Raw genomic sequence first — 16141 nt, forward strand, 5'->3', positions numbered from 1 at the left:
GTGTGTGTGTGTGTGTGTGTGTGTGTGTGTGTGTGTGTGTGTGTGTGTGTGTGAAGAGAGAGAGACTTGTTCCTCTTATATGGCATATCCTTCTCAGCTACCGTGAGACGGCCGCCCGCCTGTCCCGTCTGCACCGTGACCAGCCCCAGTCACCCATGGAGCGGGCCGTCTGGTGGATAGAACACGTCATCCAACACGGCCGGCTGCCCCATCTCCGCGCACGCGCCGTGGAGCTGCCGTGGTACCAGTACTACCTGCTGGACGTGGCTGCGTTCCTGCTGTCCGTCTGTTCAGCTGTCCTGGGGACCGTGTGGTGCGGCTGTTCGCTCGTCTGTAGGAAGTGTTGCGCCACTAAAGGTGGCGGCAAGCTGAAGTCTCAGTAGACACCTCTGTCTCTGACATTTTGTAAATAAAACCATGGATAGGATGATTTAATAGACAAGGGGCCACTCAGTATACACAAATAAAGAGATGTAGTGTGACTCAGGGCATACGTAAAGAGTTGAGATTTGAAATAAAGATAAATGTGTTTTAAAGTGCTTGTTTTTGATGGCTTCACCTTATAGAAACATCATTTGCTGGTCCCTCCCAGTAAGCATAAACCATCGAACTACAACCTGCTTGCACCGACAAGTCTTCAAAAGAAGATATATGAAAGAACAAACTATGCTCTCTGTAACATGCTTTCATTGCAGTTTATGGCACGTACGCTAAGTTCAAATAACAAGTGCCTTCGGGAAGGAGGGTCTATCCTCGCTCCGGACGGAGTTTAGCTCACGGTCCGTTTAATTGATTTTTCTGTTTGATATTCAGTATGTGGTAGCTATTGAAGTGCCAAAGGAACACATGCAATTGTTTGGCATACATCACTTTAAACTTGTTGTAAAATGGAACTTTTTGTCCGCCAGGCTGCATAAATGAGGTGACGTAATACACACGCAAACTTCAGCACCAAGGGTAGGGCCAGTACGTCAAAAGACATGAAAAAACTCTTTTAAGTCCAAGCCTTGCCTGTGGGCGATTTGTGTATGTAGAAAATATGATCGTATGAAAAATATTATTTCTTCAAATCAATTTCTTGTTTTGATTTTCAATATAACCCTATCAGTATTGTAATCAGCTAGCAAAAAGGTATGGACGCAAAGCATTTAATATTCGTTTTGGCTGAAGATACAGCCCACCTAACACAGGACACAGAGTAAAGCAAAATCACAACCGCTTGCCATACTTTCCCTACAATATAACTTTATTGGACACATTTTCTCTATTGCAACATACTAAGATTGAATAGCGCAGGCAGTTCTAAACTGCACTGGGCTATTTAGTCATATATATAAACCATATTTACACATCTCGATATCTCTGCAAATAGCTTCATCTAGTAGGTAAATCATTTGTTAACAAAGTTCTTTGCACACAACCAGTATATACATATACATGGACATTGTACTATACAGTAAGTCTTGAAAATTTGTGGATCAGTTGCAGTGCTTTTATTTTTGTAGTTTTCAGTTCCTCTCTACTGCAAAATCATGAAAGGTGTACATTGAGCATGTTTTTGTACTTCAGAATTGTTAAACACTGCAAAATTTTTTTTCCAGTCCTACCATGAAATTTAGACCCTGCAAAAATAAATGAATTTACAGTACAATGTAGTTGCAGTATGAAATACTTTTATAGAACAAGTCAGTATTGCCTCAAAACTTTTGGCAGGTTATATACTGGTTGTGTGCTTAGAAATTTGTTTACTACATCACAATATCCTTTGGCAAACAGTATAGGAAACTACAATGTCCATAAGACTATCTTGAAGCACACAAAAGGCCACACCGTCCATACAATAAAAAAGCAAACTGAAATGCAAATTGTACACAATAGGAAAAACTTTGAAAACAGATGACAGAGCCAACATTGTACAAGAAAGCATTACAAAGCATATGTGCATTTTAACAGTCAATGAGATATAAATTTACAAATGGAACACAATATGGTATAATTACATGGTACATAACCCTTATTACTAGACATGAATTCACATAAGAATTCAACAGATGAAATGGCATGTACATGGTAAAAGCACATTGAAACAACACCTGTTCGTTATATCTGTTTTTTGTCCACTGATACCAATCTAAGGCAAAAAATACTACATGTAGTACCAAAGATCTGAAACTGCTAACAAGTGGAAGGTTATTGAGAATGGGCGTTAGAATAAATTGAATTGCAGGCAATAACGAAGTCCTGCACATCTTTTACACTGCCAACACTGTTCATTCATTCATTTCATTTATTTTACAAGCAGATTACACTTTGGTCCGTGTCCCTGGGTATATAAAAAAGCTTACACACAGACATAAGAAAACATAAAATTAACATGGTCTATGATATATCTAAAATGCATGGTCTAAATACCAGTTGAGATTACAAATTACCCTTGTTGATGAATAAAAATACATTACATTTCCAGACATCTCTGTGGGAATGAATTGAAGAGATCCATTTTGTCCATAAGGACAAGAATACAAGAACATGTACAAATGTATTTCAGCTAGTCATAATGTTCACAACCATTTGGTCCAAAGTAAGACCTCTTTATGCCCCCTTGCAGTTGTCAAATGAACAACAAGGCACACTAGATTACCCTGCATTAGATGAGTCAAGTTTTTTTCTTAAAAATAACCCATTTCATGCCTCATATTCTATGCCTCAGTCTCTGAGGTGAATCCTAGGCAATGATCTGGCAAGTTGAACTAATGTAAACTGATCCCAAATGATCCTACTTTAATTTACTTGCAGTAATTTGCAGCACAGGTTTTTGTACTAGGAAACTTTATGTACAAAATTTTCCACGTTTTATAAAATTGATCTGGAGACCTAGAAATATACATGTATTCCAATATGCATCAAAAGTACTTCTCACTTTGCTTGCTTGTGAATCACTATAATTTAGTCATAACTCTTTTAGAGTTTTAACAATCTCTGATTTTTTAAAAAGAATCTTTTGGTCCTATCTCTCTCTCTCTCCAGTTAAAAGCTTAGTAAAACTGCATTCAATTCTACTGTTTTGACTTCTGTCTAATATAGAATCCTGATTTCTTGTCATTAGTTTCCATCCTAATTCTACATGGCAACACATGTATACTCGTTTCTGGATGTCACTTTTATCTTTTTAGGAACGGCAATGTTGAACGGTAAATTTAGGACGACCAGCAACGTTTGAAGGTAGATTAACGGCAACGCTCAATGATCCTGACTACATGACATGTGTGGATGTCACCTGTGTATAGGAATGGCAATGCTCAACAAATGGTAAACTGAGGTCAAGTACTAGTAGTGCTTTTACCTTTCAAAAGGTAGACTAAAGGCAACTTAACAGTAAATCTGCCTACATGACGACACATATCTTGGACTCATATTTGTGGATGTCTTGTGTTTTCATTGAGGAATGTGAATGCTTATTAATTAATCAATGGTGAATTGAGGACGACAAGTAATGCAGTAGACTAACAGTAAATCTGCCTACATGACGACACACGTCCTGGACTCGTTTCGTTCCTGACTGCGCGACGTGGCCATGTCTCTCTCGTGTTGCTCCTGAGCCTCTCTACTCTGCTGCTTGGCCAGTTGGAACAGGGCCTCCTCCCTAAAAGAGACAAAACAATTACCTAAAGTTCTACTTGGATGTCAAACCTTGATTGACGTATTCTAGTATATTGTCTAGTTTGCATGAAAGTTCAACTGAGTTGGTGAGAGACGGGGTGGTACCAAATTCTGACATACTTTGACCCAGTGCTGACATCACAGGTGCGAAAAAATTATGAGAATACAGTTTACTTCTCATTAGGTATTGTCAGCATGTTGGCAGAACATACTGCACCTGTGCGAAACCCGTGATGTATTGTGCATAGCGCTTCGGCAGAACGTCTCATATAAGGTCGTATATAGGGTTAACATCCCATCTGTAGTTTCCAAATGTTAATATATAAGACATTATCTGCAACAGGAAAAATTCTGATGCAACGTTGACCAAACATCCCACAAAAGCTGAAAAATCAGGGTTTTGTGCAGGCGCAGTATGTTCTGCCGACGTGCTGGTATTGTCTAGTTTATAACATTTCTCTGACCTGTCAGCCCTGGACACAGTCCTGGCGGGTGGAGAAGGTTGTGGAGGTGGTTGTGTCTCCTTAGCGGGGGTGCTGTGTGCCTGAGGCTTGCCCTGGAACTGCATGGTGTTCCCTCCCTGTGTGCGCACGGTCTCATACAGGTGTTCGTCGGGGTCGCTTTCCGTTTCCGACTCACTGCCTTCAGAACTGCTGCTGTCAGCAGAGGTGTCTGTACCAGGGGGCAGAAATGGAGGACAGTTAGACGTGCAATTTAGACTAAATGATGTGCAATTTAGAGTCAATGTTCTGAAGAATGAATCAATCAAAATGGTCTATTAATCAAACAGAAACTTGCAGGCAGAGGCAACACTGCAATTATTACAAAACTGTGAAGTAGAAATTCTTATTACACAATATGAAAAATTACAGCTAGAATATTTGACATTAAAGTAGTCTAAAGCTGCAATTATATGAAGATAAAAAGAGACATTGGTGGAAATAACGAGGACAGACAGACTGAAAGAAAGGCATACAGTGCAGACGAACATCCACATACATTTCCATCCTCATCACTTCTGCAAACTATCGTATCACATTCCATCTCCACGTACAACACTCAATCACAACCCTGACCTTCATCCATGCAACTCTGTGACTGCAGAAACATGAAGGTCAATCACATCAAAGAGCTTGACCTCTAACAGTAGTTTCTTACATTTTTTTTAACGAGGTTGCTCCAAAAATAAAAAGTTCCTAAAATCTAAGGTGACAATATAGCAGATTTGAACTCCGACCCAGAACCTTCAGATGTGGTGCTATGACTTGACCTCCGACCTCCTGTGTCATCACAGTGTGACCTGAGGAGGTCGTGACCTGCCCTCTGCCCTGCCCCGGTGCTGGGGTGGAACCTGACAGTGCGGTTAGTGACGGTTCTCTCCTGCACGGTGGTTTCTCTGATGGTCAGCTTCCGGCCACCTTGAGACTCCCTTCTGCCCAGGGACGGCCTGTGTTTGGCCAGTTTCTTTTGGTGCACAAGATGAGAACAAGTTATTGAGTTGCAATCTCGTGTATCAAACCATTATGGATAGCCTTATGTTCCAACACCTCTATGTTCTGACAACTCAACCTATGTTTGACAACCCTGCTGTGAAAAAACTCAGCAAATGAATTTACTATTCTACATGTATTTATCGAAATCTTGCAGTATAACTGACAGTGAATTGCAGTTTCTTCCTCTTTGTATCAATAAAATGGTTAACCTTTAAAAAAAGCAATATTGCACATACGACTTGAGGCTACAAAGCATATATTAACTGGGAATGCTACAAAGCGTTTAATGCTTCTTTTGCTTGCTATACACTGTGAAATTAATCTGACCTAAAACATCTAAAAAGACCGGGATGCTATCCTATATACGTACCCTTCTGTGAGGGAACAGTTTAAGGTAGGTCTGCCAGAAGCGCAGTCGGGGTCCGACCTGAGGCACCAGGCTCTTCACGGCACCGTAGTGCAGTGCCAGGAAGGCCGTGCCATCTATGTCCTGTTCTGGGGGGAGCACAGTCTACTACATCAATAATGGGTACCTGACCCTCTATACACTTCTAATAATCAGCATATATGTACATATAAAACCTATGGTATATACATGTAAGTCATAGAATCTCATCAGCATAATTATAGTGGCACAAATCCTTTTTTTAGTGTTCAAAATTTTGTGCAATTCAGAAATACTGTCCTCAAATACACAAGAGAAACTAAGGCCAATTATCCACAGAGGCCGACACCATTGAACCCCTGTAGCCTGATTTTTTCAGTGTGCAGGTTAATTTTTCTACTGCAATATTGAAAATGTCTCTGCAAAATGCAGACTGCATGTGAGTATTTCTAACACTGAAATAGCTAACTTACTACAGTAACTGTACTCTTTTTCAGTATCCACTTTAACATTTTGGAGTGCATGAATGTAAAAAATAGGCTACATGTATAAGCAATTTTACTTCACTGTACAAAAATGTTCAGGCACTTCTACTGCGCATGTTGGATGACTCAACAATTATAGCACATCTATATTAAGTACTGCTGCCAGCACAAGCTAAGCTATGGATTACTTTCCAATTTGAGTAAAAAGCCGAGGTACGATCAGAAGCACGATCCTGAGATGCCACTTCAGAAACATGCGTGAACCACACAACAAAAGGACTGTATATCTACCATCTTTGAATAACCATTCTAGTCTAAGATCAACATTTTTTGTGGGAAGCAAAGGTATTTACTCAAGTCGGGCTATTACAGGGCATTAGCAGATTGGTGCTTATCTATTATTCATGAGCCGTGTAGAAATAAAGCCCAAGCTGTTTGTACATTCTCTCCAGGGACCAGGAAAACATTTAACCTTCACCCTGCTGCCTAACACTGTAAGCAATACTAGTAGACAACTGCTTGAGTTTGCTAAAGGTTAATATACATTAAATGTTGGACTGCAGCTTGGCAAAATATCTGACAATGTGTTCTACCCATAGAAACTGATATAGAAAGCAATTTCCAGAGTAACTACTTTGTAATGTTAACACCTGCAGGAATGTTAACCCTGCAGCAATTTCAATACGTAACTGTTTCTTCATTTTTTTCTTTTGACATTTTTAATTACAGCAAAGAATATCTAGTAGCAAGCAGCCTGGATTTTATTATTTCATGGGAGAAAAGCCTTTTGAGTAAGAGAATCATCACTTTTGCTGTCATCAAAAAAATAAGCCATGAGACATACTTAAGTTTATTATTAGGTCCCTTTTACCACCCTTTACATTGTACTTGAAAATGGGGTCCTATTGTGTCTACACCACATGCACAACCACATTGTCAAACAATTTCATCTGTCTACCCATATATAATCACCATAATCTACAGCACTGTACATTGAAAACTCAGTTCCAGATGATGCTTACCTTGAAATGTCGGAACCAATTCACGAAAACTGTTTTCTGACAGCCACATACAAACGTCATCCACTGACTTTCTGTAGAAATACTCTTCATGTCGACTTCTACCCTCCATCTACAGTGCCAGTTACATGTAGTTGATGTTGATTTCAGGGACTACAACATGTGACCAGGTGAGGTAAAGGTTTAAACTTAAAAGCAAGACTCATTAAACATTAATGAGTACATTACAGATAGGGAAACATTATTACCATTATGGTAGGTGTCTTATTGATTTAGTAAAGGTGCCTGTAAGAATATCATGTCGGTAACACTTGTAAGCACAAGCTCGATGGCTTACATTGGTGACAATGCCTTAATAGGTGTTATATATTACTGTGTGTAGCCCACTGTAAATTACCACGTACATGTAGTTGTACTGCACATACATCTATGTGCATGTTTCGTTCTGGATTTCGTGCAGCTGTAGTACATTCTGCTGTTTGTGTTATATATTCGGCACACATACAATATTAACACACACACACACACACATTCACACACATGCATACGCACACACACACACACAAACGCGTGCACATACGCCCACATTCAAACACACATACACGCGCACACACACAGGTAGATCCCACATTACAAGTACACATTCGAAAACTTCCACACATGAATGACACAAAAAAAAGGAGAAAAGGACAAAAGCAATTATAGAAAGATGAAGACACTAAAAAAAGTTTTGTGACGGAAAAGAAGAAGTCACAAATCATCCTGATCCACAACAAACTCAGACGCACCTGTGCCAGAAGTCTCTTCCTCTGCTTTTGGTCCCTTCTTCGCAGGCTCGGCGGGACGCTGGGCGTCCTTGTGTTTGGACGACATGGCGTACACGGGGAGGTCGTCTCCGGGCGTCGCCCTGCCGACGTCAGCGGGGGTCATGTAAGTGTTATTGAGGGAGGTGTCTAAGGTGGACATGGGGCTGTCTACAAGCGGTGGGGGCAGGGTGGGGGGCATGCTGGGCCTGCAGCGGAGACACGTGCAGCAAAAACAAAAAATAAAATAAAAATAAAAAAACAAAGCAAAAAAGAACCATGCAGGGACAGAATGGTAGAAATGTTATATTACTCTAAGACTTGTGTTCCTTTGAGCTGAAGAGACACCATTTAACTCTGTGGACATGTGACATCTACATGTGTACCTGCTTTACACTAGTGGATAAAACTCATATGTTTTGACATCCCTATGTTCTAAATGTACCTATATTCTGACATAGATAGGTTGAGTTGTCAGACATAGGGGTGCTGGAACATAGGTGTGTTCAACTACAGTAAAGCAGGTAAAGATGAGTATATCGCTTTTACAGGATTGGTGTAAAATAATCTAGCCCAATGGAACACAGAGAGTAAGCAGTTTTGTGCATAATTTTCTACTATTCTTCACTTCACAGTGGTATAGGTTACACCTTGCATTTATGAGCTAGAAAACCAAGACAAAAATATCAAAGACTTCACAAGCTCTTTTAGAGTCAAGAATGAACTGGCTGGTATCCAGTAAGAATACAAAAGCAAACATAAGTAGTGATATGGTGAAAACATCAGACAAACCATTGGTAAAAGCACTTCTAGGTGTTGGGGTTGACACTGCTACAAAAGACAAAAAAAATCACCCAGGCTGAACATCTCCTACTCACTTGGCTGTTGTGTTCGGGGTTGTTGTCTGCGTGCCGTTGAGCGCCTTCCTATACTCCTCCTTCACCGCCTCCTTCCCCTCAGTTTCACTATCACTCTCACTTTCAGACGACCCGCTGCTCGAGGAAGACAGGGCGGAAGTCTCGGAGGAAGACTGCTGCGAGTTCTGACCGTTGACTTCGAGTGACGGCACGTCCGGGTGACGCCTGTCTTGTGCACTTCCCTTGACACCTTCCCCAGTCTTCCCTCTCCTGGTGGGAATGACGTCATCATAGTCGCCCTCCTCCCTGTAGCTGGAGTTCTTGCCTATAGGATGCTTGCCTCCCTCGTAGGACAAGTCTGGTTCGTCGTAGGCGGTGCTGGGTCTGTGGGGGCTGGCCTTGGCAGGCTCGTGCTCGACGGTGGCCACCGTGGAGGCAGACGACGGGTGGTGGCCATTGTTTCTCGACTTCTTCTTGTTCTTGTCGTAGAAGGAGAGGTCTTCGTCGGAGTCGTATTTGCCGATGCCGAGAGGGACCGTCTGCAGGTGGACATGGGAGCCCTCGGTGGAGTTGGAGAAACTGCGTTCCCTCTTTACGTATCTCTTAGGTTTCCTGCCAGAATATAGAAACATGGCTGTTAGGGATAGCAGACTTCAACCAATACATACACAGAATTCACACTCATACATACAAATTTTCAATTTGCATGGTCTATATAGGAAAGGCAGGAAAGGTCTACATGGTTAAAGTGACAGCACATCATGTGTAGAAAACAGTGAAACTTTAAATTTGATACACTTCAAAAGCTGCTACAAGACTTTCTAACTGGGTGACACAATTGCACTTGCACACTTCAGTTAACTTAAAAGGAACAAGCAAACAAACAAAAAACTTGCCAACCTTTTCCCAGAGTCTGTCTTGGCATATTTCTTGTCCCTGCCAGTGTCAGACCTGGGGGACTCTGATGTGATGGACTCGTCCACGTGATGGGCTACGGAACCGTTCTTACTCTGGGATGACACTGGCCTCTTTTCCTGCACGGTCCAGACAAAATACAGACAATGTCAACTGTCAACAACAACATTTAACACACACATACATACAAAAAAACAACTAAACAGGTTTCAACTATAACTTTCTGTTAAAAAAGTTAGATACTATAATTTAATTTAAAGCATGAAATTTTCATGGCAATTTGATATCTATGGCGACCTGTTTACTGCCTAGTCATGACACAAACATTTCTCAATGACTATACAACTGCTTCAACCACAAACTTAAAACACTGTGAAAACACTACTTTTCCTTCTCACTGTGAAATAAAACCACCAATGTGAAAATAAAATGAATTTAAAGAAGTACCAAGCTGGAAGTGATTTTCCTCTCCTTCCCAGGATGCCTTGGGCTGTCGCCAACCTTGAGCTGATACTTCAGGGCGTCTGTTAGTTTACCCACGATCCTCTCCTGCGCCTGGCTGTTTGGGTCCTTCAGTCGCGTCAGGAGAGCTAGAGCCTGGTCAAGTGCAAAATTTCACGTGTTAACAACACTCATCAATGTGGATTAGTCTTAGCCAGTCCATACTCGTACAAATATACATTTAACAGACCAATCATACAGTCTTGTCCACCTCTATTAGAATTTTGAAATGTAAGACAAAATTGGGAATGCATCCATTTGATAAACTAATATCCACATCCTTAACGGTAAGTTAACCGAAGTGAGGTACTCATTTTCACTTGACTGAAATTAGGGAATAGTGTTAAGTGCCTTTGTCAAAGGCAAAACATTGGGACCTGCTATGGATTTGAACACAGAACCTTTAGATAATCTGGGTCGACAACCCAAACCACAAGACCATTATGATGATGTTTACCTGTTTGTAGCTGATTATTGCTTTCTCAGGGTTGCCCAGCCTGAAGTGGACTGCTCCCAGCCCCTCGTGGGCCTGCCACTGACCATGCTTGTCCCCTGTTCACAATAAACATCCATTGTTCAGGAAAATGTATCTAAATCAACAGCAAGACATTTTTTAAGAAACAAAACAGCAAAATATTCTGTGCAACTTTAGAAGCATAATTATTATGTTACTGACATGAAATGATGTCTCAAGACCTCTCCTTGTTTAAAAGAGAAATCAGCAGCAAAATCTTAATCAGAAACTATTGTTCGGAAATAGAGAGGTCAGCACTTTGCATGACAGTTCTTTAGTATGTTGTCTTCCTTTTTTCTGAACATTTCTTCCAGTTAACATTTTTTTCCTGCTTTTGTTGCTATCTTTAGTTTTTTCTTTAACATTTCTTCCATTCCCATTTCTTTTACATGTAGTTCACATTATACGTTTCTTCCTAATTTTGTTTTTCCTTTTACTGTTTCCCTGTCATACCTGTGTCCTTGGCCGCCTGTAGTGCATGTAGAAAGGCCTCCCCTGCGGCATCGTTGTCGTTAACCTGGCTGAAGGCGTAGGCCAGGTTACAGAAACAGTGGCCCTGGGCCTGTCTGTTCCCTAGGTCATCTGGAAGGGAATCAATAACAGTTACCACCAAGAAAAGGAACATGTCTGTTCCCTAGGTCATCTGGAAGTCAGTCAATAACACTGTTACCACCAAAAAAAAAACTTAAAGTTTTGCCTCATTGCAATTCCAAGTTCTAACCTTAACCAGATCAATTTTATATCATCATTTTTCTATCAATCTCTCGTGAATTTTTTAATGAAACACAAGATGCCACACTTTTGCTGAAATCCTGTATCATTAAACTATTCATTAGCCACTGCCTCCAACAAAGAAGTGAATCTCTTCAGTAATATGTACTTCACAGTACTTATAATCATGTTAGATAGATCTATAGACCTCTTCACCTTAATATACTAGTAGTATCTAATAATAGTATGTGTTCCCTTGAAATTGGCCTTTGGGCATGAATTTGCATATAAATATTAAAAACATATTTCCAGAAGTTCTTACTGTGTAGTTTAGCTGCTGACTCGTGGAAGTGTATGGCCCTCTGGTACTCCCCACAGGAGTTGTACACGGCCCCCAGGTTCTGTAGGAGCACGGCCTCGCGCTTCCTGTCTCCATTAGGTCCTCTGGTCAGGGGCAGGGCCAGCTCAAAACACTCCACAGCCTTGCCGAAGGCCTTGGCTGACGTGTAGGTCATCCCCAGGTCATTATACAGTTTACCTGTGGAGGGAAATGTAAAGAACAGAAGCATTCAGTTACTGTAAATTTCCAAATATAATGTTTGCAGTGATTTTATTTTTGTGGTTTTCCAAGTGATGTCTCAATTGTTTAAACAACAAGCTTCAGGCACCAAAAACAGCACCAAAAAAAACAGCCACCTTGAAAAACACTCTAGAGCAGTAACCCCTAGTTTACGGTTTAGACAGGAGTGTATTATACTCAGGAACATTGTCTATCTCTTTCGACTAATTTTTTCAAGGGTAGCAGATATGTGACCTGGCAGAATTATGTTGGTGGATGTTAGAATATATCAGTTAAAAGAACATGTATGAGAACATATTATTATTATTAAAAAGTCCTTACCCAACACTTCCCCCTCCTCCATGTTCCCACAGACTTCCCGACATCTATCCAGTGCCTCTTCGCACTCCGGCACCCTCCTGGACTCCAGCAGGCACGTGGCCTGGAAGTTCAGCGCCAGGGCCTGCCTCTCCACGTCCTCCGCTCTCTCGTACAGCGCCGCGGCCTGCCCGTGGCACTTCGCGGCCTGCGACGGCTTGTTCAAGTTCGTGTACGTGAAGGCGAGTTTGGTCAGGGCCTCCCCCTCCATGAGAGGGTTCCCGCCGTCTTTACCGTACGCCTCTATCGCCTGCTCGTAGTACCGGATCGCTTCGTCGTACCTCCGCATCTGGTCGTACCCGAGGCCCAGGTTGTAGTACAGGTCAGAGTTTGACTGTTGTTCCTTTTCGTTGTCGTCTTGCGGCAGGGCGCGTTGTAGGAGTTCGAGCCCCCTCTGAGGCTGGCCCATGGCGATGTACACTGCACCCAGGTTGAAAGCACATGCCCGCTCTGTGTACTTCTCTTCCAGGAGAACCGATTTTTCGTAGGCGGCAGCGAACGCCTGCAAGGCCTTGTCCTGTTCACCCCTGTTCAGCTCTTCATTCCCCTGCTGAGTGCATTTGTCTATCTCACTACTCAGGGAGCTAATGTCCTGTGGGAGTGGCATCTTCATGGTATTACTCAGGCTTCACTCTGCACCTGTGTTGAAGGATAAAATCGTATTCGATTCAGATTTTTCATGAAAGCAAAGGTTAGAACTCGTGATTGAATTATAAACATCCTAGAACTCAGTGGGTAAAATTTGGGGCTATCACACAGTCAAACCCACTTCGTCGGTTTCATGAAAAAAAATCTGACAACGAAGAAATCATGCTTGACATTATTTATGAGTAAGAAAAATGTCTCCCTCTAGGTCTATATGCAAACATCTAAGTCCTTTGCTCATGGGACTTCAAAAGCTGCACTACATGTACGTTGGCACTCTAATTGTGGTTGCCATGGCACCAGTTTGCTTTGTCACACCTGACCTTGAGGACGTGACCTAGCTTCGTGAGTCAGGTGGGAGAAGTGCAGAACGGCAAACCCTGTATCCTAGCAACAGCCAATCAGAGCCTAAGGACCTAAATCTGCTTCTGTTGTTATTCTAAGAAGAACCCACAAGAAAGTCAAGCTGCATAGATCAAATCTTCTTGTGACCTTTTCTTGCATGCAATGATCTTTTGAACATCAGTAGGTTTGAAGATAAAAACATGGGAACTAGAAACAAAGCTCAACCAAGCTTAATAATGAACTTTGCTCTCGTACATGTAAGTCTATTGACACAAATTTGCATCACTTGGGAACAAATCAATATGCAAAAAAACAATGTTGTCACTTTATAACCTGAATGATCAAAGGAGAGCCTTAGTCAGAACAGACTGTCTATGTACTGTACAGCTTAAACATTACTGCCAAAGATCAATTATAACACAGCATGTTTTATAAAACGGCACTGTTCTCACAACAAAAAGAGTATAGGGACGCCCTGTTCCCCGAAACAGGTGGTTGTATGTACCATCCGGGAGGAACTTGATACAATTTCCCTTTGGTCCTAAGAATTACTTTGCCCCCAGCCAGCTTGATCTAGTTTACTCCACTGATCAAAAGAACTCATTGTTTGGGTGGTAAGGGCAGACACCTGAGCACAAAGGCACCCAGGTAATGTTATCTTTAGAACAGGGCCATGCTGGAATGTGGTACTGGGAGGTGCAGAGTTTTCATGCCTGGTAGACTAAATCATAGCAAAATCTGACTGTGTCTACTGAGTATACACAATTATAAGGTTGCCAATGTGACCAAGAAATAACAAATTGTGTTCTGCAGAATGGTGACGAGTGACATGGCACGATTCACAAGTCATTTTCATAATAACGTTGTGAAGAAACCTGTTCAAATGAAAATATTTTTTCACTTTACCACGATATTGGCAAAACGTACACGTATTGGAGCAAAACATTTACTAATTGTAGATCTTGAAATGAAAATCAGACTGCCAAACAATAAACGGTTTTCACTCTTGGAGGGCCAGTCAAATAAACAGGAGCCAACAAGTCAAAACTGGAAGTCGACATGTTTGATCTAGTACAGTGCTACTGAAATCATGGCTGAAACTTAGCACATCCTACTTATGGATTTCTGAATCTACCGAGACAGGGAGGCAAGGAGTCAAAACAGTGGACAAAGAAAGTGATCAGTGCTACTGCAGTATCAATCAATAGGAATAAACGAACAATAAAACCTCGGTTGACATGAAATATGCGAATCGATCACAAGTAGACCGCACTCGCACACGACTCTATTTTCAACAAATTTCCACAACAACATGACAATCGGCAGCAGTAAACACAACTCACCTAAAATGTGGTAGTTCAGACGATCATCTGGTCTCAAAAGGATGCTACTGAAGATCGATTAATGAGGTGAAAAGGTGTAAAACTGTTGCACTACCACCAGTGGGTCACCAACATGTTACAGGTTGTTTTGTCTCTGCGTGACGTAGTAGGTTGGCAACGCAAGAGGGAAAAATCTTTAACACTATAGGGGAGTCCATCGTTTCACTTTTTTGGACAACTTTGTCACGTGCAAGATTTTGCAATTTTAATACAGTAGCTATCTACTACCATATATCTACTGCTCATTACGATGTAAACGTTTTGAAACATTTTATAGGAAACAGACGCCGACATCTGATGTTAACGGTTTACCCCCACCTGCAGGTTGACAAGCGAGCTGCATGGTGGGTAATATCCAAAATGGCTGCGCCCTGTGAAAAAATCGAACGTTCCAGGCGAGGATGAATTTGCTTCAAGTTTTCAGTCACTTACAGACAAGAGGGGTTGTAGAAATTGCGTTACTTGATCAAGCATAGAACACCGAAACAGAATTTGAATGTCTTTTCCCTTGAGCCGAAACGGGAGCGAAGTTATCGGGCGATACACTCGGTACGTTGTTGCACACCCTCCCCAGTTACTGGGTCTAGTGACACGTGAAAGTTGTAAGGGAACGTTGTAAGCGGTCTCTATCTGGTTGTTTTGAAGAGACACTGTAAAACATGACAGGAAACAAAGACACGAATGCCGGAGGAAGCGCGGCGTACCAAAAAGCTTACTTCAACACGCTCACACACTACTTGGACGAACACGTCAATGCAGTACGGAATGTGTCCACCGTCCTGGCCATAGCTGGGGTTGCTTTCGCCGCTCGAAGTGTCCGCATGTTCACCAAGTTCTACACAGTTGCCGACATTCCTCCGCACTTCATCCAGAAGAACCTAAGACTGCAGGGGAAGGTGGTCCACGTTAGAGACCAGCATCTCCAAGTCGAACACATCCCCATTCTCCACATCAGAATACCCTTTCTGATGAAGAAAGCCGAAGGCACCCTAGGTGCAGGTAAGCCGAGGTACGGGAGGTGGAGAGTTTCCCGTGCGGGAACTGTGCCATGTAGGAGGCACAGTTCCCGCACGGGAAACTCTCCACGTGGAGCCACGGACTCCCGTCCGGGAGATTCACCTCTCTGGAGCGACAGTGCGCGCCGATGTGTTTTCATTACTCAGTTGCCAAATGGCAAGCACGGGAACGTCACCATTTCGGGCCAACATCGCGTAACGGGAACGTCACCATTTCGGTACGACATCGCGCGATCGGGAACGTCACCATTTCGGGCCAATATCGCGCGTTCGGGAATTTCACCATTTTGGGCCAAATCGCAACTCTTACACAAAACTATTATATATTAAGCAAAACGGCGCATTTCGAAACCACAAACGCACATTTTCTTTCAGATTTATGTATGGGTACCTTTTCCCTGCATAGTAAATACCATACATTCGTGGGTATTTACGGTAGAAAACCAATTTACTATTATGGAGGTAGCGTTAAA

General features: G+C 42.1%; 3 protein-coding genes across 4 annotated transcripts in view; 2 read left to right on the top strand and 1 right to left on the bottom strand.

Annotated features, from left to right (window-relative positions):
- Positions 1-383, top strand: part of LOC109482231 (UDP-glucuronosyltransferase 2C1-like) — a 4160-nt gene extending 3777 nt beyond the window's left edge. The window contains exon 5 of the mRNA XM_019784923.1: positions 98-383. Within this exon, the coding sequence (XP_019640482.1) occupies positions 98-383 (286 nt within the window). The remainder of the gene's footprint in view (positions 1-97) is intronic.
- Positions 384-3007: 2624 nt separating this feature from the next.
- On the bottom strand, positions 3008-14786 carry LOC109482361 (tetratricopeptide repeat protein 24-like). Of its 2 annotated transcripts, none has more exons than XM_019785053.1 (11): positions 14614-14786; positions 12245-12919; positions 11666-11881; positions 11086-11214; positions 10576-10670; positions 10065-10214; positions 9603-9736; positions 8724-9314; positions 7831-7949; positions 4125-4332; positions 3008-3643 (listed from the first exon to the last, which is right to left on the bottom strand). In XM_019785053.1, exons 2-11 carry the CDS (start codon positions 12891-12893, stop codon positions 3520-3522), a joined length of 2415 nt encoding a protein of 804 aa, XP_019640612.1. In that variant the 5' UTR covers positions 12894-12919; positions 14614-14786; the 3' UTR covers positions 3008-3519. The 2 variants fall into 2 exon arrangements, with proteins under 2 accessions (XP_019640612.1, XP_019640611.1); XM_019785052.1 differs by having other exon boundaries at positions 7831-8054.
- A 119-nt stretch (positions 14787-14905) lies between these two features.
- Positions 14906-16141, top strand: part of LOC109482398 (protein C3orf33-like) — a 12275-nt gene continuing 11039 nt past the window's right edge. Inside the window, exon 1 of the mRNA XM_019785105.1 lies at positions 14906-15645. Coding sequence (XP_019640664.1) covers positions 15312-15645 — 334 coding nt within the window. The 5' untranslated portion in view covers positions 14906-15311. The remainder of the gene's footprint in view (positions 15646-16141) is intronic.

The sequence above is a fragment of the Branchiostoma belcheri genome, unplaced genomic scaffold (genome assembly GCF_001625305.1).
Source record: "Branchiostoma belcheri isolate BF01 breed outbred unplaced genomic scaffold, Haploidv18h27 scaffold6, whole genome shotgun sequence".
In the NCBI taxonomy this organism is placed as follows: Eukaryota; Metazoa; Chordata; class Leptocardii; order Amphioxiformes; family Branchiostomatidae; genus Branchiostoma; species Branchiostoma belcheri.

What these genes read in the sequence shown, in the direction of transcription:
- LOC109482361 (XM_019785052.1), bottom strand. Translation starts at nt 12,893, where the DNA reads ATGAAGATGCCACTCCCACAGGACATTAGCTCCCTGAGTAGTGAGATA. An exon ending in GGAGGAGGGGGAAGTGTTGG is followed by an intron (nt 11,882 to 12,244) that starts GTAAGGACTTTT and finishes TTCCCTCCACAG; the next exon opens with GTAAACTGTATAATGACCTG. An exon ending in CAATAATCAGCTACAAACAG is followed by an intron (nt 10,215 to 10,575) that starts GTAAACATCATC and finishes GCACTTGACCAG; the next exon opens with GCTCTAGCTCTCCTGACGCG.